This window comes from Schistocerca nitens, chromosome 5 (genome assembly GCF_023898315.1).
Source record: "Schistocerca nitens isolate TAMUIC-IGC-003100 chromosome 5, iqSchNite1.1, whole genome shotgun sequence".
Taxonomy (NCBI): domain Eukaryota; kingdom Metazoa; phylum Arthropoda; class Insecta; order Orthoptera; family Acrididae; genus Schistocerca; species Schistocerca nitens.
Window position 1 is genome coordinate 871,389,065 of NC_064618.1, and position 27,211 is coordinate 871,416,275.

Below are 27,211 nucleotides of genomic sequence, written 5' to 3' on the forward strand. Positions count from 1 at the left end.
TTATCATCACCTGTAAAGAAAAAACTTCATGATCCATAGTAGCATATTCTTCATCATTATTCATCAGCATTCATTATCATCTGCAAAAAAAATCACTTTATTACTCATTACACAACTATTCCTTATCTCTAGCATATTTCATCACTAAAACTAAGATGTGTAGTTCTGTCTGACAGCCTGCATCAATCGCTTCGTATTCTGAAAGAAAAAATTAGTTAAGACTGCTATTCTACGATGTGTATAGTATATTCTTGTTAATGCTTGTTAATTCTGATCCATTTACTCTTCCTCATAAGGTTTTTGCATCTTCTTTCGTTTATTCCGTAGGTGAAATTCCCATTTCTGTTTAATTTACTTCCTTTACACGTTATTTCTTTCTGAAAATGATGAACAAAGATTAATGTCGTGCATTTACATCATATACTCACTAAATAATGACTGGTTTATGGTAACATAACTAAGCATATAGCATAACATAACAGAAAACGTAATATGTCAAAGACATTGACAGTGTTCAGATGCAAAAATGTACACAGAATATCACAATGCAGCAGCAAAAAAATGTAAAACAGTCACGATGTTGAGATATCATAGGGCAAAAATGTCAAAGTCAACTGGTGTGTTTTATATCTTAACTATTTCATAGTACATACAAAGAAAATAGGAAAACAATCGTACATACATAAAAAAATGGAAAATGTGCACGGTCTGATGTGTAACGACAAGAAAAGCGACCTGCTAACCTTACCGTCCCGGGCACTTGCCAAGAAAAAATACGACAATCATCAGCAAATAGACACATAAATATAATTGCATAAGTGGTCATAAAATGTGTAAGTTCATCTGAAAAAATATGCACGGTCTGATGTGTAACGACAAGAAGAGAGACCTGCTAACCTTACCTTGCCGGGCACTTGCCAAGAAAAAATACGATAATCATCAATAGGTAGTCATGTGAATATAATTGCAGAAATAGTCATAAAATGTGTAAATGGCATCATAGCATGTTAAATCATAAAGTGTCTTCATTCAATAAAGGGTTTAATGTTAGAGACATGTTGGTTGCCTTTACTTTTTCTGGTTCTCAGAGTTTCGACGTGTACTACATTGGGGTGAGGAATGCTGCGAATCCGATATGGACCTGCGTATAGAAGTTCAAATTTACTGCACTTACCTTTTATTCTGCTGGATAAATAGTGTGTACGTACTAATATCTTCTGTCCCACGTGAAAGTCTCGGCGTGTACAAACCTGTTTTTGCTGTCTTCTCCGGCGCTCTGCGGCACGTTTGATGTTGTTCAGTGCAATGTCAATTATTTCGTGGTGTCGTAGTCGACGAGATGTAGGAAAATTTACTAATTCTGTAATTTTGTTTGGTGGTTCAACGGTTTTCAGTATAACAGACGGAGATAGCATAGTGGATTCATTTGGAATGGAATTAATTACATCTTGGAATGAGAATATGTGTGTGTCCCAATCAATATGTCTTTTGTGGCAGTATATTCTACACAGTTTACCAGTTTCTTTCATTAATCGCTCACAAGGGTTCGAAGAAGCATGGTACCTGGATATATAGATCGGAGAAATGTTTCTAGCTCGTAACATGCGTGTCCATATAGCAGAACGAAATTGTGATCCATTGTCAGAAATTACTTTCAACACATGCCCTACATGAAATAGAAAATGCTTTACAAATGCTTTCGAAACGGTTTTAGCAGTAGCTTTGCGTAACGGAGTGAAGGTAACAAATTTTGAAGTGAGTTCAACAGCGACAAAGATGTAGCAAAAACCTCTATTGGTTCTGGGAATCGGACCAAAAATGTCTACTGCGGCCATATGTCTTAATTTAACAGGTACAATGGGATATAATGGAGGAATATGTGAAATGGTGTCTGACTTAGCTTTCTGGCAAATTTTACATGACGCTAAAACTCGTCGTATACGTTTCTCCATGTTGGTAAAATAACAGTTCTGTCTCAGTATAAGAAAACATTTTCTGGCTCCGTAATGTGCGTAACTTAAATGAGTATACCAGATCAATTTGTTAACCAGTTCGTCAGGAATACATAATAACCAATTGTTGCTGTCAGGGTGAGAGCGGCGAAATAGAATGTCATTGCGTACAGTGTAATGGTTTCTAATCGTAACATTATTCTTATCTTGCCAAAGGTGTTTAATTTCTTTCCACACATTGTCTTTATTTTGCTCTTTTGCTATGTCCTGTAATGACGACGAAATAAAATTTTCAAATGCAACTTGCTGAATGTACATGACGCTGAAATTAGCTTTTCAGAAGTTGGTTGCGATGTCTTGCTGATTGTTGCTGAGAGAACGGTATAGTGCGTCTGCTATAATATTTTGTGTGCCGGGAATGTGAACAATTGTAAAATTAAATTCTTGTAAATAAAGTTTCCATCTGCTTAATCTGTCGTGTGTGAATTTAGCTGAAAGTAAAAATTGTATAGCTCTATGGTCTGTGTAAACGGTGGTGTGTCTTCCATAAAGAAAATGCCGAAATCTCGTAAAAGCCCATACAACACATAATGTTTCCAGTTCTGTAACGGAATAATTTCGTTCAGCAGTTGACAGAATGCGACTTGCAAATGCGATGTTTTTAACTACTGTAGAACCATCTTCTTCAATTTCCTGAAAAATATGTACGCCTAAAGCGGTGTTGGAACTGTCGGTGGCAATGGAAAAATTTCTGGTAAGATCTGGGTGCGATAAAAGTGGTGCATTCAACAAAGCATGTTTCAGGTTCATGAATTCAGAATGTGCTTGCTTATCCCAGGACCAAATACTGTTTTTAACTGTTAATTGTCATAATCTAGGTGTGTCTAAAGCAGAGTGATGAATAAATTTACGAAAAAAGTTAATTAAGCCCAAAAAACTGCGTAGTTGTTTCTTCGTCGTAGGAACAGTAATGTCACGCAAAGCTTGTAGTTTTTCCGGATCAGGCGCAATGCCTTCTGCTGAAATTACGTGTCCAAGAAATTTTATAGAAGTTTTGCCAAAATGTGATTTACTGAGGTTAACTGTGAGTCCTTGTGCACGAAAAGTTTGCAACAGTCGTTCAAGAATCATATTGTGTTCAGACCAGTTAGCTTCTGCAATAAGAATGTCATCTACGTACGTCGTAATTCTGTCCTTAAGTTCTGTCGGAAGTATTGTGTTCAAACCGCGAATAAAAGCTGCAGAAGAAATAGTTAAGCCGAATGGTAATTTACAAAATTGATAACAGTCGCCAAAACAGATAAATGCTGTGTACTTTCTGCAATTCGGATGAAGCTGAATTTGCCAAAATCCCGATTTCAAATCTAATGTAGAATAAATAGCAGTACCATGAAATTTCTGTAAAAGTTCCTCTAGTGTCTGTGGTCGATCTGTTTCATTGATAATAATGTCATTAATGTGACGCGAATCAAGTACAAGGCGAAGTGAGCCATCTTTTTTCTTAACAATATGCAGCGGGTTTATGTACGGACTAACTGCCGGTTCAATAATTCCTTGGTCAAGCATATCCTGCAATTCTTTCTTAACCTGTTCTCTATGAATATGCGGAATGGGATAATGCTTGGCTTTAAATGTGTCGTGCTGTTTGACTTGAAATTCATACATAAAACCGGACATAGTACCAGGAATGTTGTCGAAAACTGGAGCTTGCTGTAAAAGAATTTTGTGTAGTTGCGTGCGTTCGTCGTCTGTATTTGCACTGCTCTGTTTGACTTTATCAGAAATCATCTGCATTACGTCGTAGTCAGCTTCGTCTAGAGTGTTATAGTTATGTACGTACGTATCTGCGAACAATGTGGAATTACTGTCTATGTTACGTGTTGCGGAAATGACCTCTGTGCGGTTAATTGTTTGTTCTTCCGCAGATAATGAGTGCTGAAATTCTAAGGCAAGTTGTACATTTTCGTCCTTCAACATTAAATAGGAATTCTGAAAATCAACCACTGCGTCGTGTTGTACGAGAAAATTAGTACCTAAAATAACGTCTGTTGTCAATAAAGGAACAATCCAAAAACTTGAGTGAAAAGTATGACCTGCAATACAAAATGATAAATGTGTCTGTAATTTAACGTCTACACCTTTACTCGATACTGCTCCTTTTACTTTCTTTTTACCTAATGGTAATGTAGGATAGATATTCTCTTTGTTGCACTCGTTGAAAGTCTCCTCATTTATAACTGACATAGGTGATCCAGAATCGATTACTGCTGAAAATTTCGATGAACCTATTTTAATTTCGATGACAGGATGTGAAATGATTTTCTGAACAACTGGTCTTTCCTGCAAAAGAGTGTCTCTGATGTCGTCAAAAGTAATAACATTTTCGTGAACAACATTTTGCGTGTCAAAAGTAGTGCTTGTGTTACTGGAAGATACGACCTGTACAGTATCTAGTCAGATTCTATCTGACGTGTTATTATTTTCTGGAGGATGTTGTGGCATTTCTACTATTTGAACTGTTCTATTACTTCTTCCAGACGTATTACGCTCTGGATGATACCTACTATCTGGTTCATTCATCAAAATACGTTGTTGCTGATCATTTTGCTGCTGGTAGGACTGACTGTTATTAAACGTACGCTGAAAATTATGCTCATTAATTTTACGTCTGTCGTGATAGTCATTCCTATACGGTGCATTGCGATAGGAATTGAAATACTGCGTTTTCTGTACGTAGTTGTTTCTTTGCTGCCGTCCGTTACCATTTGTTGTACCGTGGACTATACGCGCACGCGGCGAAACATTAAAGCTTGGTTGACCTTGGGCATTACATTGTTGGTTAGGTATGCCAACCGAATGACTTTCATGCTATTGCGGTGGAAAACGTCTATTGTTACCAAAATGTGGTTCCTGTTGCTGAAAATTTTGACGATATTGATAATTAAAATTTTGTCTGGTATTAAAGTTCTCGTGGTTGTCATTCCTAAAGCGTCTATTACCTTTACTATTGAAATTACGTGTCTGATCATAATTGCTGTTCGTTTGTTGGCCTTGGTTGTTATATGAAAAATTTTTGTTTACGAAAGAATAATCTGATTGCTGCACTTCTAAAAGCTGCAGCAGATCCCTAAATGCCGAAATATTTTCTTTTTGCTGACCTGTTAAAAGTGACACTCTTAATGACCGCGGTAATTTAGAGATACATAATTGAATGAGTGCAGATTCACTATATGGTTCACTTAAGTACTGGTTTTGCTGGACCATATGCTCAAAAAATTGCGTCACACTGGGAAAATTGGAGTTCTCATAATTTGGTAAACTAATTAGTTGATCCTTAATTCCGCGCTGTGTCGTCTTCGACCAATACGCTGATAGAAAAGCATTCTGAAATTCTTCTACTGAATAACATTGTCTCGCGATCGGTCTCATACGAGTTGCCGGCTCGACTTCCAAAAAACTGCAAATAAATTCAAGTTGTGCGTTACAGGCCAAGTCGGTGGAAAAGCTAAACTGTTGTATCCAATCCAGTGGGTGAATCTGTGTTCTGTCATTTTTGAACACTTTAAATTTTCTCACTGATAGAAAATGTTTATAATCGAAATTATCGTCTCGGTATGACGGAACAGGTTCTGTATTGTAAGATAATCTATTTGTCTGTGTCTGTTCTGAATCTAAGTCCCGTACTCTCTGTAGATTACTCAAATTATACGCGCTGCGTGAGTCTGACAAATGTTCACAAAGTGGCGTCTGCTGTGATGTGTTAACCCAGAAACATTTTTTTATCTCTGTTACCTCTTGCTGTAAACTTGACAATTTTCTACGCAATGTGTTATTAGACGAATCGATCTCTTTGACTGTCTGCTGTAGATTTTGAAATTCAGGTGTTTGATTAAATGAAACCGGTGAGGTATCATCTGATTTGCTGTCATTATTACTTTCAATAACGTCAATACGACTGGCCAATTCATCACATTTTTCAGTCAGTATTTTTACCTGATCATCGTTTTTAGTGTCAGAAGTATTAATCTGTTTTTGTAATTTACGTGTGGTTTCGTTCAATTTTTTAACGTCAGCTTTGATGACATCCCAATCCTGTGTTAGTTCTAATTGTTCAAATCTGTCTGTCACTGTCTGAATATCTGCTATGTGTGTATCTGTTTTTGATTTAAGATCGGAAATTTCATCACGTAATTCTATGTTCAACTGTTCGATGGTATTAAATTTGTCGGACACTGTAGCAATATTGTTGTCTACGTATGTTTTTGCCTTCGCAAACAATTTACGTTTGTCTTCTTGTCTCTGTGCTGTGATTGTTGCCATGACTTGACGTTTTACTTTATTTTGATCCTGAATAAATTTATGGAAACGCGTATCACTGTTTTGTATGTGGTGATTAAAGCGTTCGTCAATCTGAGTGTTCTGTTGGTCGAATTTCGCGTCTATCTTAGCATCCATTGTCCGCGAAAGTTCTGCTGTCATTGCTTTAAACTCGTCGCGTAATTGTGTAGCTTTTTCAGAGCATTGTTTAGCGACTCCGCTATTTTCGTCTCTAAGTGTTTCTGTTGCAGCTGTTTGCATTTCCCTTAATTCCTGAGCAACAGACCTAATTTCTTCGCTACTTTTTCTTGCACAAGCCTCAATTTCCTCGCGTAACTGTTCCTTAGTGTCATGGCACTGCGCGGCAACGGCTCTAATTTGTTCACTAAGCTGCCTGGAATTGTTGTCTAATTTTTCATTTAACTGTTTGGAATTGTTGTCTAATTTTTCATTAAGCTGTTTGCTCTGTTCACTAAGTTGTTTGAGATCTTCATTATTATTGTCTAGTTTTTCATTCTGTTGTTTGACCTGTTCACTAAGTTGTTTGAAATTTTCATTAAACTGTTTGTTATTTTCACTAAATTGTTGTTGTAGCAATCTTGCCATAATTTGTTCAAAGTCAATATTAGCATTTCTATTCTCCGTGTTGTTTAGTGGTGTACCTGCAATTGTCACATTTTGTGTGACCATTTGGTCATTCTTGCCATAATTTGTTCAAAGTCAATATTAGCATTTCTATTCTCCGTGTTGTTTAGTGGTGTACCTGCAATTGTCACATTTTGTGTGACCATTTGGTCATTCTGTGACTCACAAAAAGGTCTGCTTATCGAATGTGCACTGTGCGTCGCTATTTCGGAATTAAATGTATCCGTCGTACTTTCAGTACACTGTCCATTGTCATTAGAAAAATTTGTCTGTACGTTACTTAAATTTTCCAAACCGGGTGTGTTAAGCTGGGCAGCGCTCATTACAATAGTGCGCCCCGCGTCATCAATTGTCGTCAAATTAACAGAGGAGACAATTGAGTTCGTTTGTTCATCAGTAAGATAAAAATCATCATTAGTGGTTGGAACGCACTGATTGTCAGTGAACGCAGGATTGTCATCATTACACTGCGTGTCACAAGTACTATTGGTGAAGTTGTTTAAGTCGGTAATTTCATTCATAATACCACGCGATACACTATTCACAGTCTTTCGCGGCATTTCTACAATAGACACAATTATTCACAAATGAAATAAGCACAATGCAAAAAGCAACAAACACAAATACAACAGAGCAACGAATTGCCGATGATCTGAGGAAAGAAAGTCATAAAATTAGTAAAAGCGTTGCACCAAATGCTAATTATATTTTAGTTAATAAGAGCAGATATCTAACTACTTCTCAGAAGATTCTCAACGAAATACGATCCTGGACCGGATTTATTTATTTATTTAATCGTGTCTGAGCTACATCTGTAATTAATTAATACGCTATATATGGTAGATTACAAATACAAGTAAATGATAGTTATTCATTCATATATACATTCATGATCTTCACATATTGTAAGTCGTCATTATTGTCTAAAGCAAGGCTCATATCTCTCTCCAGTGTTCGGCACACTTCACTGCAGCGTCGTTGGCCAACCACAGGTCTTGGAAAGTGCATGGGGCCGGCAAAGATGGACAGGTCAGCAGGTGTGTCATGGTTTGTTTTCCTCCACATTGGCAGGGCTCTTCTTCGGCGTATCCCCACTTGATCAGGTTATCCTGTGATCTTCCCATTTGACATCTAAGTCTATTTAGGCTCTTCCAGACTCTCCATTCCAATTGTGATCCAGCAGGAAGTTTTTCTTTAATGTTCCAACTTTTCAGACTGCCTTTATCCAATTTCTGTTTCCACATTGATTCTCTAGTTGTAGACTGACTTTCGGTTAGTGGACGTTCAACTTTTATGAAGTCTTTCCTAGATTTAAGTCTTGCCTCCGCTGGCTGATGTGCGTACAGGGGATGTCTTCTATCTTCGCACTGCCTGCTTCGTTCGGCCATCGCCAACGTTTGCCGTCTGATCTGTGGGGGGGCTATTCCAGAACACATATAAAGGAGATCACGGTTTGTAGGCTTCAGGCATCCCGTGATTAATCGACATGAGGCATTCAGTGCTGCGTCTAGCTTCTGAGCATGTGTCGATCTTCTCCAGACGGGGCATGCATATTCAGCTGGAGCAAAGCACAATGCCAGGGATGATGCACGTAGAATTTCAGGGTTTGCTCCCCAGTGTGAGTTGGTAAGTTTACGGATTATGCCGTTCCGTGTGTTGACTTTCGCTCTAGTTTTCTCTACGTGTTTCTTGTAAGACAATGTTCGATCTAACGTGACTCCAAGATAAACTGGGTTTGGGCAGTGTTGAAGTTTAACTGAGTTCCATTCCAATTGTAATTCCCTGTTTGCTTCCTTGTTGTTTAGATGAAATAAACAAGTCTGCGTCTTTGCTGGATTAGGTCGAAGCTGGTTCCCGTTGTAATATTCAGTTAGTTCTTCTAAGGCATCTGTTAGGTTTCTCTCAATCTGTTTGATTAATCTAGATTGGCATGCAATGGCTACATCATCAGCATAGATAAAGCTTCTTGTCGTCGGTCGAACTGGTTGGTCATTTGTATACAGATTAAAAAGTAGGGGGGACAAAACACTACCTTGTGGGAGCCCGTTCTTCTGGTTCCTCCAGCGACTTCTTTGTTCTTGAAATTCCACATAGTATCTTCTGTTGGAGATCAGTGATCTCACAACTTCAGTAAGGTGGTAGTTTCCCGTCATTTTGAAAATTTTTCCCAGGAGGATTTTGTGGTTTATCGTGTCGTAAGCTGCTGATAAGTCGACAAACACCACGCCAGTTTTTTCTCCCTTCTCAAAACCGTCCTCTATGTATTGTGTTAGGCAGAGGACCTGGGCAGTGCAAGATTTACCTGGTCTGAATCCTGCTTGTTGTGGAATGATTTGCCTTTCTAGTTGTGGTGCTATTTTATTCAAGATAAGACGTTCATATAGCTTGAAAGGGCAGCACAGCAGCGATATTGGACGATAGTTCTTAGCGTCATCTCTTGGTTTACCTGGCTTTGGGATAGCTACTACCTTGGCCTTCAACCATAGCTTAGGTATCGTCTTGTTTGACCAGCAGAGATTATAGAGTTCTAAAAGCCATTCCTTAGCTATGGGCCCTAGGTTCTGTATAAATTCATTAATGACGTCGTCGGGACCCGCGGCCTTCCTGGGTTTCAAGGAACTGATAGCAGCTTCCAGTTCTGTTGAAGTGAAGCATGGCTCAGGTGGTATTTCAGTCACTTGTGGCCTCTTATATGAGGTGGCAGTCTTACTGTTCCTGGTTGGTTTACCATTCAAAAGGAGCTGATGTGCGATTTGGTTAGCTGTTACGGAAACCTGATCCTTGGGGGCTGCCGGGTCGCTGGACAATCGCTTTATGAGGTTCCAAGCTCTTCTGCTACTGTGCTTCATGTCAAGACTCTCCAACGTATGTTTCCAGGACTCTTGTCTGTCTTTGCTTATAGTTTCAATTAGCTGATCCCCAAGTTTTATGGTTTCTTCACTGAAAGGGTCCATGCTGTACTGCTCCAGGTATTCGTTATATATTTGTTTCATGTCGTTGGAAACTCCAGGAATGTAGAGTGTTCTGCAGCCTCTAGGTATGCTGAGTCTTGCTGATCTTTTAACAGCTTGGACGAACTTTCCGTAGTTTTCAGTGTTTGATGGTAAATTTACGATTTCCATGTCTAAGGTGTCCGCAAATTTTTTCCAGTTGGCCCTTTTGAAGTTAAAACGTCTTTTAAAGGGTACTTTTTGTGGCAGTATTACTGGTCTAAACTTTAGCATGATTGGTCTGTGTTGGGTCTTTGGGATAGGGTTGAGAACGAATTTGTTGCATGACCTGGACCGGATGTCGCCAAGTGTAACCTTCCCACAAAAATGAAAGAGAAAATTATTTAAATGTGAATAGACATCGTGCTAAGTGTAACCTCCCCATAATTATTATTAAATGATATGAATTGAATGAAAATGCAATTAGTGCCAATTGTTAGCTTCCCACAGTAATAAAACTCAATGATAATAACAATGTGCAAAAATATTAAGTCCCCACAAAATTAACGTTATGATCAACCTGATAAATTTTATAAGGTCATCTGCGCTGACCTTAGGCCCTGTGCAATAATCAACCTGATAAAATTGATTCTGGGAGGAAAAGCAAAGGAAATATTGTTTCAATTGTAATGATTATTTTCTTAAAAAGATTGCTTTGAGAACAAAATTATTATTGGGGCAATTCTTGAACAAATTAATTACAGTTAACATACATTACATTATCAGATGTGCGCAATGCTGCTTCATTACCTTATTTAAAAAATATACCTCGTCCAGAACCTTGACCAGAGACCCATGTCGACGCCCGCCGACTCCTCACAAACAACTCCGACTATCTCGTGCGCGCTACTAGCACAGACTGAACTACATGCTCTCGCGACTCGCTACGTACAACAACTTTCTCGCAACTGAACTGAACTCTCGCGCGGTCAAGCGCAGAGTAGCAACGATAAATAACTCTCTGGTCAGAGATTCTGTCATGCCTCGCCATCGCTGCTACGAACATACGTGTTTCAAGATCCGCACTGTCGCCTGATAAACAAAGTAAGAGCCTACGGAATATCAGACCAGCTGTGCGGCTGGATTGAAGAGTTTTTAGGAAACTGAACACAGCATGTTGTTATCATTGGAGAGACGTCTACACACGTTAAAGTAACCTCTGGCGTGCCACAGGGGAGTGTTATGGGACCATTGATTTTCACAATATATATAAATGACGTAGTAGATAGTGTCGGAAGTTCCATGCGGCTTTTCGCGGATGATGCCGTACTATACAGAGAAGTTGCAGCATTAGAAAATTGTAGCGAAATGCAGGAAGATCTGCAGCAGATAGGCACTTGATGCAGGGAGTGGCAACTGACCCTTAACATAGACAAATGTAATGTATTGCGAATACATAGAAAGAAGGATTCTTTATTGTATGATTATATGATAGCGGAACAAACACTGGCAGCAGTTACTTCTGTAAAATATCTGGGAGTATGCGTACGGAACGATTTGAAGTGGAATGATCATATAAAATTAATTGTTGGTGAGGCGGGTACCAGGTTGAGATTCATTGGGAGAGTCCTTAGAAAATGTAGTCCATCAACAAAGGAGGTGGCTTACAAAACACTGTTTCGACCTATACTTGAGTATTGCTCATCAGTGTGGGATCCGTACCAGATCGGGTTGACGGAGGAGATAGAGAAGATCCAAAGAAGAGCGTCGCGTTTCGTCACAGGGTTATTTGGTAACCGTGATAGCGTTACGGAGATGTTTACAAACTCAAGTGGCAGACTGTGCAAGAGGGGCGCTCTGCATCGCGGTGTAGCTTTCTCGCCAGGTTTCGAGAGGGTGCGTTTCTGGGTGAGGTATGGAATATATTGCTTCCCCCTACTTATACCTCCCGAGGAGATCACGAATGTAAAATTAGAGAGATTCGAGCGCGCACGGATGCTTTCCGACAGTCGTTCTTCCCGCGAACCATACGCGACTGGAACAGAAAAGGGAGGTAATGACAGTGGCACGTAAAGTGCTCTCCGCCACACACCGTTGGGTGGCTTGTGGAGTATAAATGTAGATGTAGATGTTGGTCCGTATCCGCACAGCCTCCAGCAGTTTCAGCATTTCGTCTCTTATCGTATCCTCCCCAACATCTCTTTTATGATTTTTAGTTGTTTATGTGCAGTTTCACTGGTTACTTCCAGTGCTTGCTCCTGTGCATATTCAGGGCTATTTCGTCTCCCTCGTGTGGTGTGTCAATGTCGCAGTACACAACTCGTGGCAGAAATCTAACAGTTTCAGTAATCTTATGTCTACCTGCTACTGTCTCTCCCTTATGGTTCTTGATTTTCAAAATATTGGATCTACCTGTAGGCACGCTAGTCTTTAAAGTTTCATGTTTCGGCATTTTTTAATCGTCTGCATGATCAGATTATTGTTAAATTTCCTCATTTTTTCTTGTTTCTTTCTTGATAGTCTTACTTAGAGTCTTATACACTGCTCAAAAAATTAGGGCAACTTACCAATTTATACCTTTATCTTTCTTATGTTAAGTTCCCAACAAAACATCATTACATCCTCGCTCATTTATACAACAAGAACTGAAATACGCTACAGCTGTCGGACTGTCGGAAACGAAGTGGGAACAATCATTCATTCCGTCGTCCCCGGTGTTTTCTGTTGGAGTTTGAGAGTTCCAATAACGTGTATGCTCTGTGGCAGCGCTTATCGCCGCCTGACACTTACGTGGGAAGTCTACAGAGGACACCGTGTGGTATCCTATTGTTCAGCGAGAACCCTTTAGAGTACATGGAGAGTCTGTTGTGGAACAGGACGACCAAGATCACGCCTATCAAGCACGTCGCTCATATCCTCGATGGGGTTTAGGTCGGTAGTCACTCCTACCATTCCATTACTTCAACGTCCAAACTTCGCAAGACGTCTCTGATGACATCCGCCACATGGACCCTGGCATTATCGTGCATGAGAAGGAATTCATGAACACCATCGCATGCAGCAGCTACCACATAGTCCAAAAGCGTCTGTTCGTACCCTGCTTGTGGTAAGGCGACCGTGGAAAAATGTAACATCACTACGGCTTTTTATCACTGATGCCTCCCCACACCATAATAGAGCCTTAGCTGAATCTGTCGATTTCCTGGACAACATTAGACAAGTACAGCTCATCGCAGCGTCTTCACACGAGAACTTGGCCATCTCCTGGTGTCAGAGGAAATCTGAACAAGTCTGTGAATGAAGTGTTTCGCTAGTGACAAAGTTGCCAGTTGACATGGGAACGGCAGAATTGAAAGCGGGCTGCAAAATGTTGTTGTGTCGGATGGGGTACTGCATCAGGAGGTCCGGGTCGTAAGGTGTTTTCTCGTAAGCCGTTAATTACAGTCTGGTCGGTCAGAGCGCCTCCAGTGACCCTTCAGAAATCATCTTGCAGTGTTCTGGCGGTAGACTCGTGTCACCTCCAGATGTCCACGTGGGGTTGCGACGCGTCGGCGACCTTGTCCAACTCCACCTGTGTACTGACCTGTCTTCCTGTAGCGTGACCACAACCTGTGGATGACACATAGAGAAACATCGGAATCTACAGCAACATTACATAAAGTCCATCCTTCTTGGATCAAACAGACTGCTGTTGCAACTTGCACTGCATTAAGTTGTCTCACTGCATGTGCGTGGCTGAGTACAACGTCCATAAGTGGCAACTGCCATCTGTGTACCTGGTATACTGGTAATCACTTCATCCTGACACTGTAGCGCACAGCACTGCCGAAAGATGGCGAATGCCTTTAGTTGTTGCATACTCGTACTCTGTAAGCGAAGATCTCAAGCTATGCAATAAGCCCAAAAGTATCGCCAGCATCAAAAGTAGATTTAACATACTGGTCGCCGATGCACATGTTCTCCTAATTCGTTTGAGCAGTATATTTTGCCGTATCTCTGTACATTCTCTTTCTGTTTTCGATGGGATGAATGTTCTAACTAATAATCGGCTGTTCTTGTTAGATTTCAGGCGTGGGCTTTCCACTGCCGCAGTTTGTATACTTACTGTAATTTTCTTAGCAAATTCGTTTACTTCTAAGGAATCCAGAATCTCTGATGGACCAAGTTCCAAAAAAAAGTTTGCTGAAATGATGCTTCATGTTTCACTTCGCCTTTTACTCTTGAAAAGTGTGTTTCCTGATCATTTTTGTTACTTCAAGCTTGAAGTCAAACGTGAAGGTCGCTCGCACTAGCCTAAGCCCGCTTCCGGTGTCGGCTCCATTGAATACACACACATCTTTGCTGTACTTTTTTCGTTACTAGGGATGAAGTCCATTTCATTTTTGGTTTGACCTTCAGGGCACTTCCAAGTCCACTTACGTTAGTCAGGCTCCTTAAAGAGGTTATTCATGCAATACAGATTTTCAGCTGAGCGATATTCTAGCATTCTCCGACCTCTTTCATTTCCACAGCTTAAGCCATAGTTACCGCTGTTTCATGGGTATCTTTTTTCTTTTGTCCTTTTTCTCATTCAAATTTTCCATGATGCTATCCAGTACTTTCTCAGAGTCTTTTGCTTTAGTGATGTCTTCGTATAGCTGTTCAATCTCTTCGTGATCAGAACCGCTGATTGGAGCATACATTTGGATGAGCTGTACAGAAAATTTGTTGTTCACTCTTAGGACAATGTATGTGGCATTAGGTGAATCGCAAACCATCTTGTGCATAAATTCTTTGATATTCCCGGAAACCCTACGTAAAGAAGCTTCCCCGTTCTTTCGTAAGGTGAGGTTACCTAGTGCAAGCATCTCAGCCTTTTCTCCTGGTACACGTGGCTCACAGTTGGACAGGGTATCTCAGCTGATTTCGTGCAGTTCCTCTTATTTCTTTACTCTTTCTTCTCTGATTTTGGCCTTCCCCAAATTCCTCGAGGCGGACTGTTGGATCATGAGTGTGAGATTTTAAGCATTTCTCCCTATTCGGTTAGGGTAGCTTCGTTCGAAAATTCACTGGAATTTACACGAGGTGATTGACATTCAAAACGCCGCACTTGCAAGGCGTGGTGAGTTAATATTCAGCCGCCCCTGACGGGCGGAACAGACGTTGTTCGCAGTTGCCCTTAACCTGGAGAACAGGCCTACATCAGCCAACAACTTTTATCTTATCCCCAAAAGTATGGCTGTCTCTTCCGCCATTTCCACCACATTGCTGTCTTCATCTCTGTCTCCACTGCGTAACGCTGGTAAGGGGTCCGTACCAAGTGAACCAAGGTTTTTTTTTGACAAGACGGTAATGGTTCCTCTCATCCTTTCTCAAGCCTGCTGACGAAGGAATCCTCATTAGCGACTTGTTAATTCAGGGATATCTTCAGCACTCTACCATCGTATTTCAAAATCCTTTTAATCTCTTCTCATCTGAACTTCTTATCATCCGCGTTTCACTGCTAGGTAAGGAAGGCACATACTATAAGAAACGCCTTCCTAACACCTGTATTTATGGATTAACGCATTTCTCTTTTTCAGACTTACCGTTACCAGGCTACATATTATGTCATCTTCATTCTGCCATCATCAGTTAATTGCTTTCTAAATTAGGAAACTCATCTGTTAATTTTGGTTCATAATTTGCTAATCTATTTCCCTCAACTTCATCTGATAAAAGTGACTACACTCCACTACCCACGGTTTACTTTTCTTGATTTTCGTTTTATAAGCAGTTTTCGAGACACTGTCCATTCCACTCAATTGCTTATCCAACTCCTTAGTGCTCTCCGACACAATTATACTGTTATTGGTAAATCGTTAAGGTTGTTATTTCTGATCCATGAACTTTTAATTCGTTTTCCAAATTTCTCATTGGTTTCCTTGTAGTGTAAAATTTAATTTAGTAAACCCCATATCACTCCTTTTCTTAACTACATCTTGCCTATCAGGTATTTCGACTGTTATAACTTCGTCTGATTTCCGTACAAGATGTAGATAAACTTTAGAGTCACATATTTTATACTTGAAGCCTTCAAAATTCCAAAGACTCAACAATACAGAAACTTTTTATAAACCTACAATTGCTACAAGTCTGGGTGTGCCCCATTTCCGTCTATTTTATTAGAGGAGTCGTAGGGTCAGTTTTTCCTCGCCTACTTCTACATTCCTCTGGAAGTCAGTCTGATCCATCCCCAGGTCGGCAGCTGCCTGGGGTTTCATTTTCCTGTAGATAATGTCTTTCATACTACGATTGATTGTTACATTTGTCTTGAAGTATCAGACTATTTCGCTTGTCTCATGTATCCCACACGCCAGGTGTGACAGTTTTATGGTCACAAATTCTTCCCACGATATTAAAATTCTAAAGGAAGATTATGTACTCCAGGTGCGTTGTTCCGACCTAAGTTTTACAATACTCTGTCATATTCTCCCCACAGGTTCACGTCTACCACCACCTACCTCTTCCATTTCCATAAGACTGGGTTGAAGTTTCCTTCTTTTATACAGCGTATCTATACTGAGTGATTCAAAAGTCATGTCCCATAACACAAAGTCTGCATTGTTGATTCAATAGTCCTGGTCATCAGGACAAAGTCATATTCACTGATATGACAGAGACGATCATTCGATGCAAAAACGTCTACTAAACATGGGATCCAAAACTATGAACTATGAGCACTTTTTCATCTTCGCTACTGTGAAACACGTTTTCTATTCAACAACTGTCCATAGCTCTTAAGGGGCTCCGGAAAGGCTCAAAATCATGAAAAGTTCAATTTTTACTTTTTTGCGTTTTCTGAATCTGCAGACTATTACCTTTTAATAGATATATAATTTATTGAATTCCGAAGACTACAACTATTTTTAAAATTTTTTTGAAATGTTTTCTACATGGGCGTGACCCACTGTGGCGCTGTTAAACTGCTGTTAAATGGTGTTATTATTAACGTCCGTGTTCATCAGGTACATTTTAGGGATGTGAGATAAAGTATGTGTTGTGGCTAACCTGTGACGGTTCAATATACACTCCTGGAAATGGAAAAAAGAACACATTGACACCGGTGTGTCAGACCCACCATACTTGCTCCGGACTCTGCGAGAGGGCTGTACAAGCAATGATCACACGCACGGCACAGCGGACACACCAGGAACCGCGGTGTGGGCCGACGAATGGCGCTAGCTGCGCAGCATTTGTGCACCGCCGCCGTCAGTGTCAGCCAGTTTGCCGTGGCATACGGAGCTCCATCGCAGTCTTTAACACTGGTAGCATGCCGCGACAGCGTGGACGTGAACCGTATGTGCAGTTGACGGACTTTGAGCGAGGGCGTATAGTGGGCATGCGGGAGGCCGGGTGGACGTACCGCCGAATTGCTCAACACGTGGGGCGTGAGGTCTCCACAGTACATCGATGTTGTCGCCAGTGGTCGGCGGAAGGTGCACGTGCCCGTCGACCTGGGACCGGACCGCAGCGACGCACGGATGCACGCCAAGACCGTAGGATCCTACGCAGTGCCGTAGGGGACCGCACCGCCACTTCCCAGCAAATTAGGGACACTGTTGCTCCTGGGGTATCGGCGAGGACCATTCGCAACCGTCTCCATGAAGCTGGGCTACGGTCCCGCACACGGTTAGGCCGTCTTCCGCTCACGCCCCAACATCCTGCAGCCCGCCTCCAGTGGTGTCGCGACAGGCGTGAATGGAGGGACGAATGGAGACGTGTCGTCTTCAGCGATGAGAGTCGCTTCTGCCTTGGTGCCAATGATGGTCGTATGCGTGTTTGGCGCCGTGCAGGTGAGCGCCACAATCAGGACTGCATACGACCGAGGCACACAGGGCCAACACCCGGCATCATGGTGTGGGGAGCGATCTCCTACACTGGCCGTACACCACTGATGATCGTCGAGAGGACACTGAATAGTGCACGGTACATCCAAACCGTCATCGAACCCATCGTTCTACCATTCCTAGACCGGCAAGGGAACTTGCTGTTCCAACAGGACAATGCACGTCCGCATGTATCCCGTGCCACCCAACGTGCTCTAGAAGGTGTAAGTCAACTACCCTGGCCAGCAAGATCTCCGGATCTGTCCCCCATTGAGCATGTTTGGGACTGGATGAAGCGTCGTCTCACGCGGTCTGCACGTCCAGCACGAACGCTGGTCCAACTGAGGCGCCAGGTGGAAATGGCATGGCAAGCCGTTCCACAGGACTACATCCAGCATCTCTACGATCGTCTCCATGGGAGAATAGCAGCCTGCATTGCTGCGAAAGGTGGATATACACTGTACTAGTGCCGACATTGTGCATGCTCTGTTGCCTGTGTCTATGTGCCTGTGGTTCTGTCAGTGTGATCATGTGATGTATCTGACCCCAGGAATGTGTCAATAAAGTTTCCCCTTCCTGGGACAATGAATTCACGGTGTTCTTATTTCAATTTCCAGGAGTGTATATCGCTGGTGTGATTGTCGATTGTTTCATGTTTATTTACTCTGTCGTTATTTCGAAAATATTCGTAATTAATTCTGTTTCTTGAGTCTCTGTTTTGTTGAAGTATAATAATGAGTAAAAGTAAAGTTATTAGAAATCCTCTGAAGGCTTTTAAGAAAAGGAGAAATGTTGGAAAGCCAAAGGTATGTGTTATTACTGTAAACAATAAAGACGATAACCAAGTGAGTGAACCTAACCTCTCAAGTACACCTGCCCATAGCAGTCAAAGTGGGAAAGAAAATACTTCACAGAAGAAGCTTGGTTCAATGAGTGAAAACTATGAATGTTTTATGGGCGAATCGGATGTGAATGAAATATTTGATATGTCGGTTCTCAAAGGAATTTTTTCAAACTGTGTAAGATGTATTCATTGTAGTGAAGTTGGTCTGGAGCTCTCCATAATAAAGCACGTAGGACTTGCTAGTGAAATACAACTGAAATGTGATAAGTGTTCATACATGACCACCTTTTGGAACAGTGTTGCAGTAACTGCAGCTGAACAAAATGGTAGCAAAATCTACGAACACAACATTAGATTTGTTTATTCCTTGCGTTCAGTTGGTAAGGGTGCTACTGCAGGTGCAATTTTCTGTGGCATCATGAATCTTCCAAATCCCCCAACCAAGTTTACGACCTATAATACATTAATAGGATCTAAACTAGAAGATGTCTGTATAGAATCTATGAAGAACGCTGTGGAAGAGTCAGTAATGGAAAATAATGGTAACAGAGATTTGACTGCAGCGTTCGATGGTACCTGGCATAAACGGGGACACGCATCTCTTCATGGTGTAGTATCTGCCACCAGTATGTATACAGGGAAAGTTTTAGATGTAGCAGTAATATCAAAGTATTGCAGATGTCCACAAAAATATAAAGGTACACATGAAAATAATTTCAAAGCTAACTATAGTGGCAGTAGTGGAGGAATGGAAGTGGCTGGTGTTGCCAGTATATTCCAGCGTTCTGAGGCGTGTGATAAAGTGCGATATGTTAATTACCTTGGTGACGGTGATTCTAAAAGTTTCAAACATGTTCAAGGACTGAAGCCCTATGGTGATGATGTTGTAGTGCAGAAATTTGAGTGTATTGGACACGTACAGAAGCGAATGAGAACAAGACTTCGGCGACTGAAAGCTTCGTACAAGAAACAAAAACTCAGTGATGGTAAAGGGTTGGATGGGAAGGGAAGGTTAACTGACAGTGTAATTGACAAAATACAGAACTATTATGGAATGGCTATTAGGCAAAATACACAAATTGTCGACGAAATGAAGAAGGCTGTTTGGGCTCTTTTTTTTTCATACTTCTTCAACCGATGAAAATCCCCAACATAGCTTGTGTCCCAAAGAAGAAGACAGTTGGTGTAAATATAACAAAGGATTGCTAACTGGTGAAGTGTACACTCATAAGCGTAGTCTGCCTCATGCAATAATGGAGGTGATAAAACCTATTTTCAGAGACTTAGCAGCACCTGAACTGTTGAAAAAGTGTATTCACGGAAAACCTCAAAACCCCAATGAAAGTGTAAATAGTGTTATATGGTCGAGAATCCCCAAGACTGTATTTGTTGGAATAGAAACACTTCACTTTGGTGTGTATGATGCTGTTGCGACTTTCAATGATGGCAGCATTGTAAGGTGCAAGGTATTTAGAAATATGGGAATGAAGATAGGTTCTAACATGGTACGAGCGATGCTTGCTTTAGACAAGGAACGCCTTCGGGCTGCAGACAGGGCTGTAAAGAGTCTAGAAATACAAGCAAGAGTAAACAGGAGGAGGAACAAGAGGAAGCTGGAGGAGGAGTTTGCAGAGGATGAAGATAATCCATCCTATGGACCTGGAATGCACTAAAAAGTTAATCCAATCTTTGTCACTCGATTCCCAAAACTTTTATTTTCTCATACTAATTACATGTTTTCTAAGGATCTTCCAAACATATTTGTTTCAAACTTTCAGTAAATGTTACACAGTACCTTCTGCATAATTTAACACAGCCTTTTTCCAAAAAAACTGTATATTTTTGAATATATAAATAAAAAATTGCAAAAAAATGTTGTGATGTTTCATTACAATTGAAAAAAATCATCTTTAATAACTGAACTAAAATTTTGTAAAATCCCTGTGTTAAGTTGTAGCCCATATTCCAATAAATAATCTGTAAAAAGTTCAACTTCCTACCTCAAATACTTTGTGAGGAAAGATGTAATTTATAAGCGTTATTTTAACATTGCAAGTATAGGGCGTTCCGGAGCCCCTTAAGATACCCATAACTCTCAACATATGCATTTTAGAGCCCGTATTGACCTGGTAATTTTTCTTGTTTTGATCCGTACTACCTCCTCCCAAAATATGGAAAGCAAAGAGCTTTCAGTAGAAGAGATCCATTTCACGGCATCGAAGATGAATAAGTGCTCATGGCTCTTCATGAATGTATATTAGAGGCCATGTTTATTAGCGTTTTTGCTTCGAATAATCGTTCCTGTCAAATTCCTGAATACGCCTTTGTCCTATGGGCCAAGACTACTGAATCACCCATGTCGACTTTGGAACATGATCTTTGAATCACCCTGTATATTCATTCTACCATTCAGCCTTCCCTTCTTTGCTTGGTTCTAAAATGCCACCTCATCTCAAAACATTGATGCACCTGCTTCTCCTTTTCCCGAAGGTTTCTTTTTTCTCCTATGCTCAGTATCCAGTGTTTTGTCGTGCGTGGTTCCACAGTTTTGTATTTTTGTTTTAGTCGTTCTTGGACTGACACATAGCATTTTTAGTCAATATTATTTTTATGAGGTTTGTCTTCCCTTTCGCTTTCTTTGTTTGCTGCACTTTAATATTTCTCCTGTCATCAGTTATATCTATTGACGCATGTGTTATCCAAGTAAATCTACTTGGCTATTTGTTCCTTTGGTGCTTGCGCTATTTACTCCCTCGAAGATACTAGTTTATCTTTTACTGTATTTTTTCAGCTATTTCGCTCAGTCATTGGCTAATGCTCCTTTACGAAAGTCTCGTATTCCCTACTTGTTCACGTTATACTTATTCAATTTCATATCTTTCTGGAGTTTGTTCAGCTTTAAAAAGTATTTAAAAGCCAACAATTTATGGTCAGACTCAAGAACTTCTCCAACAGATGTTTTTCCTTAAAAGCAGGTTTCTAAAAATCTTATGATTTCTTAAAACGTACGTTTGGAGAACAGCACTGCGTGGAAGTGTAGCACAGACTGTGCAAAAACTGAAAAAGAAGTAATTTGAAGCATTGGAAATGTTCCAATTTAGGTGAAGCGATAAGCAACAAGAAGGCTCTGCGCAGAATCGACGAGGGAAATGTGGAAACTACTCCCAAGAAGAAGGGACAGGATTGTAGGACATGTGTTAAAACAGCAAGGAATTCTTCCCACGATACTTCAGGGAGATGAGAGGGTAAGAATTGTAGACGAAGACAGAGTATACCCAAGTAATAATTACATGTATTATGTGCAAGGAGTACTCGGAGACTGGGAGGCTGCCACAAGAGAGGAATTCGTGGTAGGGCGCATCAAATCGCTCAGAAAAAAAAAAAATCTTCTAGTACTTGAAGATCGCTTTCATTAGACAGTTTTCTTTCGTGATTCGTTCAGTAAGTGTTAACAATGATTAAATTTTGCTCTGTGTGAAGGTATATCGGATGGCCTCCCATTCGATTCTTTTGCTCCAGTCCACGTTCTTTTATTACTTTTCCTTCACTTCTTTGTACTACTCTTGAATTCCAGTGCCCATTCACAATTAAATTTGGGGCATCAGTTATACACTATCGACTAACGAAAACATATATGCTTGTATTGCTTTTAAATTGTTTGTACCATTGGACGGATTTAAGAATCATGAACCTCTACCTGCATGATGGAAGACCTATAATGCTTTGGGAATTAGTGTAGTGATTCCGATGGCATGGTTACATTCATTGGTTATAGACTGCATTGGACATACTCAGTAAGTGATTACCTCACGTCTAAAGCAAAAATGTTACTGTAACGGTTTCCTCGTTCACCGTCTGCTTGTGCTACTTGATCGTATCAGTCATGTAAAACACAGAAAAACAGTATCCTTGGTCAAACAAAGACAAAGGTTTATTTTCAAGAACATTTTACAGACAGAAAGTAATTTTCTGCAAACAGTGATTTTTGAACCATATATCACATGACACATTTAAACTAACATCATTGCTCTTAAAAATGAAGTCAAAATGTACCGTACATGGTAGCCATCTAAGATACAAAGTACATAAAAACAAAAAAAAATTCTTATATGAATTCTTGTGTGTTCCCTCTACTTTGGATAATGTGAAGTTTCTCCAGATGATAGCAAATGAATACATACTGACATGTACTTTACATATGCTATGCATAGGAATTTCTGAAATGTTTTATAGTTAGGACTGTCAACAGCCAATGGACCACTTAAGATTTGGTAAATTAATGAATACGATTCTTACAACAACTACGTGTAGTGAACCAATCTGAACGTTTGTTTACTTAGAGACAGATCATAACTCAATAGAATGTTACTGCAAGGATTCGAAATAATGAGACAAACCAGTAATAATTTGTATGAAATTACTTTTCTAACAGAGATCAACTATATGTGATTGTCAAGTGGAAAGCCTTTTCGTAATCATGATTAATTTTACAATAGAGAGGGTATGTAATTGTATTCTATACTACTGGGTTGAATTTCCTATGATAGAAGTTAGAAAAAATATTCTTTCTACAAGAGCACTGACTTCCATTCCACAAAGTTTTAGAACAATATCCCTCCAGGATGAGACATCGTGATGAAAATTCTGGAGGTACGTTTATTTATATGTATATATCTTCATTTATTTTATTTACAGTCATGTGTAGGAAAGATAAATATATTTTAGCGTTGAGAAGGCATAGCGTTTCGGCTAATAAAGAGAGATACAAAATAGCAAAACAACTGTTATCATTAAAATATATATGTTTGTCAAAAGTGTCCTAGTAACAGCAAATCTACAGCTACATATTTTTGGTTTAAAAGCTTACATCTTCATGAAGCGCTTTGAAACATTTCACTTCCTAAATTTGCTAAAGTCATGTTAACCATTAATTAAATAATGAAATTATTTTGAAATCAAAAGGACTACCAAATTTTCGATTGCATTTCAAGTCGTTGCATTACTTTCTGAAAATAAATTAGCAGATATGTACACAATGTTTGGTCCATTTCGAGTAATTAAACAGAAAGCATAGCTGAAGTAACTATGCTAATACTACTAACTAATCATATGAATGAGAGCTGCTTTTATTTTAGAAGAACAGAATGCTCTGATATGTAACAGAAATTTTACTTACAGCAATTAAAATGTGAGCGAAAGTCTTAATTTCATGATAATACTTCACGATTTGCCTATTAAACAAACTGTAACACTTCAATTCTCACTGCTCTGATATTCCTCGTTAGGAGCACAGTCAGATGTGCGGTTCGCACAGCGATCTAGGCTCTTGGTAAGTTATCGACGTCGTTATCTAAATACTGGATTTCAAAAAAGTTCATTTTTACTCTAGTGATAGTCTCTACAAAAATGCTATCTTACATATACATATACACTAATTAGTTTTAGGAAGCCCATACCGATATTAAAAATTTAACCCTAATCGTTAGTAGTATGGGCATAGAAAACTGTGTTGAGGTGTCAAGGTATAGGAAATTGTTGCCAGTTACATACAATTATTAAGGAGGTAAAAATGGTTAAGTGGAACAATGCTGTACCCACCAGAGGAAAAAGCTTAGCTCTTGATGACATCGATCTAGAGCGCTATCTGAATCATAATGAAAACAGCCAAGAAACAGCACATATTGATCATAAGAGGTAAAGCAAAAGAAACCAGGTGCTGCACAGGATCTGTGGCTTTCTTTTAGTCTGAAAGTAAATGTTCCTTGGCAGTGAAATATTGCTCAAAATTATGAAAGGATTTTCTGAAAACTGACGGAGTAAACAGGTTAATTTCGTTGTAAATCTGTTCAATAACGACACGTTTATATTGGCATACTAGTTAATTACTTAGGGTAAGAACAGAAAACGTTTATTTGTAAAATAAATTGTTTTTATGAATTATTTTACAGTATCTATGAAGGTTCTTTGTCCCTAAATATGCTCGATTTCGCTAGTTCAAGTAAATACTTTCTTCTAGAATTGTTACCAACGAATGAATGTCTGCCTCCTTTCAAAACCTGCAATTTACTCAAGTCGTTCTAGGGAGCGAAACGATTGCTTCCTGTTATTCAGAAGGTTTCCTCAGTTAACATGTTAACAAGATATGACACCAAGTTACAGTAATCAATAATTCGAACATTAAAATTTGTCACACTTACAAATATTCATAGTAAGAATTTAACATTTTATAGACATATATATTAAAACATTTTATCACATATGAACACAGTATGTTTAAAGTCGTGTTTTGATACTTACATGATTTAAATAGTCTTCAACATTTGTTGAACATAGTAATACAAGTACAGAATCCACATAGTTACAGATCAGTTGTTATGCAGTCAGAAGACTGATAAAATGTGAGATATCTTTATCGCTTTGGTTTCCACATGTTTTAAATAAATTACTTTTTCCTCATATTGTACATTATCAACCATCACCTAGTCAAAATATGTTATAATAGTCTTCTGACAGCATCTTACATACAAACTGCATATAAAGCATGTACCAGCAACTTGAAATGTTAACAGAAATTACTTCATCATTTGTATCTCTATTTACATTACACAGATAATGATACCAACAAACATCAGTAACATCTTCTTAATACATGGTGAATTATTGCCTAATGGTTTATTCAGAATAAAAACACTCGATGTTTGCTAAATTGTGTAATATACGAACATATAATCTTTTATGTTGGTCAAAGGTAACTGAAAGTTCCATAAATAGTAACTGAGTCCTCTATATCTGCAATGAGAAAACGGCTTTAATACATGTAAACCAAAGAAGAAAATCTACTGTCGCTGAAAAACGTTTATCTATAGTTGGAAACCGATATTTTTTACTAACATGCAAAATTCTGAGAATATTTCTTCCCACAAACTACACACGGACAGCTGTATTTTACTTTCATTTGTTTTATTACCTGAGGAGGTAGCGAAAGAAGAAAAATACTTTATTTTTGTGCTGTTATATTTCAGAGAAAGGATTCAGTTCTATGCAGTCACCTGTACACATTTTTGGTTGAAGGATGTAGCTCGTAGTGCAGAAAACTCGAATGACACTTGAATGCATGTATGCAAGGAAATGCCTGTTATTGAATACACGCATGTACAAATATCTTTGCTAACGTAGTAGTTAGAAGACTTACTCTGTTCTTTAATGTGCTCAGTGGATACTTGTATGCAACTGCTCAGAGAAATGTATTTATATACATACTGACAACATGTATTTGGTTCTATGAGTAACATGCATAAATATGTAACACTGGTACTGCCTACTGTGTGCAACAAAGCATATTGTTGGACAATTTCGTTGTAAAATATTCAGAGGGCAAGGATGCAAATTACCGTTAGGAACACAGACAGGAAATTCTGCTTTTAGTGAGTATGTGGTTTAAGACTGTGTGAAATAAAGAAGTGCTTATGGAACTGAACGAGCAATAGTTTCCGCGTACGTCAGATATCTGCTTTCGTCTCAGAAGTGTGCTGGCAACACTCGTAACAACAATATGAGTAAATATTACACAGAACACTTAACAATTACTTGTCGACGATTTGTGGTTATTTTCTTTTTGTTTAACCGTATTCGATTCACGCGAGGGCCACAATCCTCGCAGTTTTCACATTTTAAAGGCTCAGTCGGAGCTGTAAACGTATAAAAATATTTCGTACTACAAACATCTCATAGTAAAATTTTGTTCAACTACAAGATTTTTGCAAGACTATTAGGGGGTAGTACTTTTAGGAGTAGCGCCTTCGTTTTGGCTTTCGTGAAGAAGAGGGCAATTTCCGTGTTGTGCGAGGGGGCGGGGGGGGGGGGATGGGGGGGGAGGGGTAAATCGTGCGCGGTGGTGTGAGAGAGGTAGGGTAGGTGACAGTCGATAGGAGGCCAGTCTTCCAGTTCGGTGTCGGCAGGCCGTGGCGTCGGTCCTAGCCCGGAGTGGCCGTCGCCGAAGCCACCGCCGCCGCCGACGCCGCCGCAGCCGCAGCCGCAGCCGCAGCCGCCGGCGTCTGGGGTGTGGGCGTGTAGCCGAGGTTCTTGCGCTGCAGGAAGAGGTGTATCTCGGCGAAGCGCGGGCGCAGCGCGGCGTCGCGGCGCCAGCACTCGGCCATCAGGTCGAAGAGCTCGCGGGGGCAGGCGGCGGGCCGCGCCGGGCAGCGCTGGCGGCCGTCGTCCAGCTGCCACCGGCTGCAGTTCTCCACCACCTGCTGGTCGCTCAGCTCCGCCAGCGGCTGCACCGCGCACAGCGTCAGCGTCTCCCACAGCGTCACGCCGAACGCCCACACGTCGCTCTTGGTCGAGTACTCGCCCTGCAAGCGGGGGACACACACACACATACACATACAACGGCAAAGTCAGCGGCGCGCGAGAACGAGAGGAGTACAGTCAATTCTCCCAACGATCTCCGTGTAAGCAACTGTGACTGTACACCGATGAGTCATGTTCCTACCACCACTTGGTACGAGTATTATTGGTCCATTATTAATCAAATTGTGAGCATATGGAGTATCGTCTCAGTTGTGTGACTGGATTCGTGATTTCCTCTCAGGGAGGTCACAGTTCGTAGTTATAGACGGTAAAACAAAGTCAGTCAAGCGGTGAGAAACGCTAAGCTCAGGCATGCCCGTACAT

General features: G+C 40.2%; 1 protein-coding gene across 1 annotated transcript in view; it reads right to left on the reverse strand.

Annotated features, from left to right (window-relative positions):
• Positions 1 to 27,211, reverse strand: part of LOC126260784 (ALK tyrosine kinase receptor-like) — a 514,129-nt gene that overhangs the window by 46,746 nt on the left and 440,172 nt on the right. Inside the window, exon 14 of the mRNA XM_049958121.1 lies at positions 26,584 to 26,889. Within this exon, the coding sequence (XP_049814078.1) occupies positions 26,584 to 26,889 (306 nt within the window). The remainder of the gene's footprint in view (positions 1 to 26,583; positions 26,890 to 27,211) is intronic.